General features: G+C 64.5%; 1 protein-coding gene across 1 annotated transcript; it reads left to right on the top strand.

The window, feature by feature from the left end:
• Positions 1–498: 498 nt before the first annotated feature.
• H696_04749 (hypothetical protein) lies at positions 499–2,633 on the top strand (the record flags this gene model as incomplete). Its single annotated transcript, XM_009498612.1, has 2 exons — positions 499–1,111; positions 1,271–2,633. The coding sequence occupies 2 exons, from the start codon at positions 499–501 to the stop codon at positions 1,996–1,998; spliced, it is 1,341 nt and encodes a 446-aa protein (XP_009496887.1). The 3' UTR covers positions 1,999–2,633.
• Between the last annotated feature and the right edge of the window lie 1,867 nt (positions 2,634–4,500).

The raw sequence follows: 4,500 nt of genomic DNA, 5'->3' as shown, positions 1-4,500 counted from the left end.
CGCGCGGGGCAGGGGACAAGGGGGCGCGACCACAAAAGAAATCTACCTGTTGGGAATCTCCCCAGGCAATCTCCATCCGCTTGGCCTCCCGACTCCTGTACCTCCCCCCGCCCCCCTCCCCCCCCCTCCTCCCCTCCCTCGCCGCCACTCCCACCCCATCACCCCTCGCCTCGCCCACCCGGCCGGCTCCTCGCTGCCAGTTACACAGAAACACACGCACGCGCGCACATGAGCCCGCGCTTCGCCCGACGCTGACCGCTCCCCCCGGTCCGTTTCGGCTCCCTTTCCCCGGGTTTCCTCCCCTCTATCCCCATCCCGTCTCCTCCCCTGACCCCCCCCCCCCTCCCACTAACTCCGCACCCCCACAGACTTCCCCCTCCGCTCCGCACCCCTCCCCAGGCGAGACTCCCCCCCCCCCTCTCCCCGCGACCCTCCCCCCTCTACCCCCCCACTTCCACCCTTTCTCAGCCCTCCTCTTCCGTCCGTCTTTCCTTCAGAATGTCCGCGGCCCAGCCTGTCACCTCGCCGCCCGGCCCGGCGACCATCGCCGCTCCCCATACTCTGTCCATGGAAGAGCCCTCCGAGGAGTGGGAGGAGTACTCGCCCGAGAGCGGCATGCACTTCTGGCAGTATATCCTGGCCGGGTCTTTTGCCGGGCTTTGCGAGCACCTGATGATGTTCCCCGTGGACACCATCAAGACCTACATGCAGGCGAACATCCCGCCCTCCGGCCTTGGCGGCGGCGGCGGCGCCGCCGCCCCGGCCACTGCCAGCGCCGCTGCCGCTGCCACTACCGGCGGCCATGCGACCGTGGCCGCCGCCGTCACCGGTGCCGGCAGTGTCCCCCCGATGGCCGGGTCCTTCTGCGCGACCACCGCCGCCTCGGCCCCGATGGCTCGGTCCTCGGTGGCCCGGACTCTCGGCGGGGCTGCCGCCGCCGCCGCCGCCGCCCCGGGCTTCGTCCCGAATGTCCACACGGCCCTCACGGCGCGCCAGCTCTTCCGGTCCCTGGTCGCCGAGCAGGGGTTCCTCCGGGTGTGGCGCGGCGCCCAGAGCGTCCTCATCGGCTGCATGCCCGCTCACGCGGCCTACTTTTCCATCTACGAGCTCGGTGCGTGTGCCGGCCTCTCGTCGCCGTCTCTCTGCCTCTGCCTCTGCTCCCCTCGCCCCGCTCTCCCCTCCTAACACATATCCCTGGCCCCCTCCCTCTTGCCGCCTGTCCCCCTCTTTCTCCCTTGCCTCCTCCCCCCGCCCCCCCACACACACACAGGCAAGAAGATGACCACCGTCCAGACCCCCGCCGGCCCCTATCGGTCCCCCTTCACTGACATGGCCCTCGGAGGGGCCATGGTTTGCGTGCACGACATGCTCATGACCCCGATCGATGTGGTCAAGCAGCGGCTGCAGCTCGGGTATTACTCCGGCCTGACGGATTGCGTGCAGACCATCATGCGCACCGAGGGCATGGCCGGCCTCTATCGGTCGTACTTCACCACGCTCATCATGAATGTCCCCTACCATGGCCTGACCGTGGCCGCCAATGAGAGCCTCAAGCCCATGCTGCAGTCGATCTTCCTCCCGGACCACCTGACCGAGGGCCGCGATGCCCGGCAGTTGGGGATTTTCTTCACCTCTGGCGGCCTGGCCGGCGCCTTCGCCGCGGCCCTGACCAACCCCCTGGATGTGGCCAAGACTCGCCTGCAAACCCGGTCGGTCATCACCTCCGGCCTTCAGGCGCATGGGGCTGTTGGCGCCCTCCGGACGGCCGCCTCTGCCGCCGGCGCCGCCTCTGCCGCCGGCGCCCTCCCGCTGGAGCGCGGCCTCATGGACGCCTGCCGCGGTATCCTGCGCGACTCCGGCTGGCGCGGCTTCTTCTACGGCATCCGCCCCCGGCTGGTGGTCCATTCCACTTCGACGGCCATCTGCTGGACCTCTTACGAGTTGGTCAAGGCCTTCTTCCTCCGCTCTTCAAATAAGTCCACTTTCTTCTCGTCCTAAGCGAGAGAGAGAGAGAGAGAGCCGCGCGTCGCCCCCTGGCGTGTGTATGTGTGTGCATGCATTCACGCAGAGGCATGCAGACCGAGAAGTGCCCCCCTTTCCCCAGTTTCCTTAGAATAGCTGCGCGCCCGTGTGTGTGTACACGCGTGTGCGCGAAAAAAAAAGGGTGAGGACAGTGGCCCCGGCCCATTCCTCTCCACTTCCCCCCCGCCCCTCCCTCCCCCTTTCTCCTCTTCTCCCGCAGATCTATGTGCCGCACGCCCACCTGTCGCGCGCGCGCGCGCGCGCGCACCCCCTCCCCTCCACACGCTCTGCTCGCCATCACCGTCCTTGATCCCCTCCCCCTTTTTCCCGGCACGCGCGCCGCCCAGTGGTACTGAGATGTGCTCCCTTTGTGTGCCATAATATCCCCCTTCCCCTGCCCCAGTGTCCCGGCACCAGTATCACAGAGAGAGATAGCACCCGCCCTGAGGCCCGTCGCGCGCGTCCCATCCCCCCTTTCTTTTTTTTACAAATACAGCACCACATGTCCAAACATGCGTAGGCCTGTGCCAAGCTTTTCCGAGCACCCGATTGGGCTCACCGCATGCAAAAACAGGCGCACATACACATAGACACACACACACACACATAGACATGCCAGCCCTGGCCCTTTTGGGTACTTCCTCAAAGGAGGCAGAGCAAAAAAAAAAAAAGAAGAAGAAAGCCCCTGCGGCGAGGAGGCAACCGCGGGCTCTGGGTCCGGCACAGCGACGCTGCCTGGGCAGATTGACCCCCATGTACCCAGCACACGCCTCATGCCCTTTTTCCACGAGAAGACCCAGGGTCGACATCGACCACTGTGCGAGAGAAAGGCACCCCTCCCCCCCGTTGCCTGGATGGTAACTGGGGGGGGGGATGCTGCTTGTCGATGGCGGCGCCACTGACAGCCTGAACAGAGGAAGATGAAACGCGCTGCCTCTGTGGGCGTGGGACCGGCACCAGGGCTTCATCCGGAGCGCAACTGAGGGAAAGAAAGAGGGCGAGAGGGCAAGAGGGAGAGAGGAAGAGGAAGAGAGGAAGAGGGAGAGAGGAAGAGGGAGAGAGGGAGAGAGGAAGAGAGGGAGAGAGGGAGAGAGGAAGAGGGAGAGAGGGAGAGAGGAAGAGAGGGAGAGAGGGAGAGAGGAAGAGGGAAGGAGGGAGAATGCCTCAAGACGATGCACACGCATGAGGAGTGGGAGAGGGGGGGGCATTGCCGAAGTGAGGCATGCCGCGTGCATGCATGGCCGGACGGAAGCTCAGGCCCGCGCGAGAGTGTGCATCCTAAGGATGCATGAATCCACCATGGGCGTGGGCGTGTGCATGTCCGTACATGTGCGTTGGAAAACCCATGTACTGGGGGGGGGGGGGTGCGGCGAGCAGGTGTGTCGAACGTTTCGCAAACAACCAGCGGGTCTTCTGTATGGCAAGGCGGAGCGTCGTGTGTACGACAGGAAGGTATGTATAGGTGCTGAGAAGAAAAAGGCGAAAGGGAATGCGGGGCGTGGTCGAGAGAGAGGGCAAGCAAAGCAGAGGAGAGGAGGAGAAAAGGAAGAGGAAGAAGGGGAAGGAGCAGGAGGTCAGGATAATGGACAGGTTGAATGATGCACGTCCAGAACAGGATCCCTCACTGGCGGGGGCATTTATACCCTGAAGCGATATGTCTTCGCGCACGAAGCCAGGCCGTAGATGCTGAGAGGCGTGAGGCTCAGGGCCCGACTAACACACACACACACACACACACAGGCAGAAGGGCTCGTTCTCCCCTTCGTCCTGCATCCGACCCGAGCCCGCCCAGGGCACAAATAGACACCATGTTGTCATTTGCATCCTGTCGGGGGGGGGGGGGGGGGGGGAAGGGAATCTCACACCGAGGAGGGCACTGGCGTTCGAGCCGGATCCGCGGTCCCGCATAAGAAAGGGCACAAGTGAGTGCCACCGATCATGGTTGAGTCATGGATGAATCATTTGGGAGTACGCCACCGCAGTCGCACATTGGATTAACTCCCGATTAAGGAGCGGCTTTGTGAACAGGGGCGTGATCTGGACACATGGCCGAGGCCATGCAGGAGGGCGACCCGTCCCGAAGTCGCCCAGCCCCACACGCAGGAACCCACGCGCACGCGTGCGCGCGCGCACACACACGCATACACACTCACGCACGCATGTACCTGCTCGAACTGGGGGGAACAGCGGCGACGAGGGGGGCCTGGGGAAACGAGCATACGCTCTCGCCCTCCGAATTTACTTCTCGGCTCAGATCTTTCTCTCTCTCCCTCCCCCTGGCTGGTGGTGGCCAGTCCCCCCTTCTCGTCAGGCTCAATTGGCGGATTCATCTGCCGCCCAAGCGACCCAGTCCCCGCGGCGGGGCCGCTATCTATCCAAGCACCCCACACCTCCTTTCTCCCTCTCTCTCTCTCTCTCCCCCCTTCCACACCTGGAGTTCACGCGGGGGGGATGCTGCTTGTCGATGGCGGCGCCACT

Source organism: Fonticula alba (assembly GCF_000388065.1).
Source record: "Fonticula alba strain ATCC 38817 unplaced genomic scaffold supercont2.8, whole genome shotgun sequence".
NCBI lineage: Eukaryota > Rotosphaerida > Fonticulaceae > Fonticula > Fonticula alba.
The sequence above is the reverse complement of the archived record's forward strand: the minus strand, read 5'-3'. Positions and strand labels throughout refer to the sequence as shown.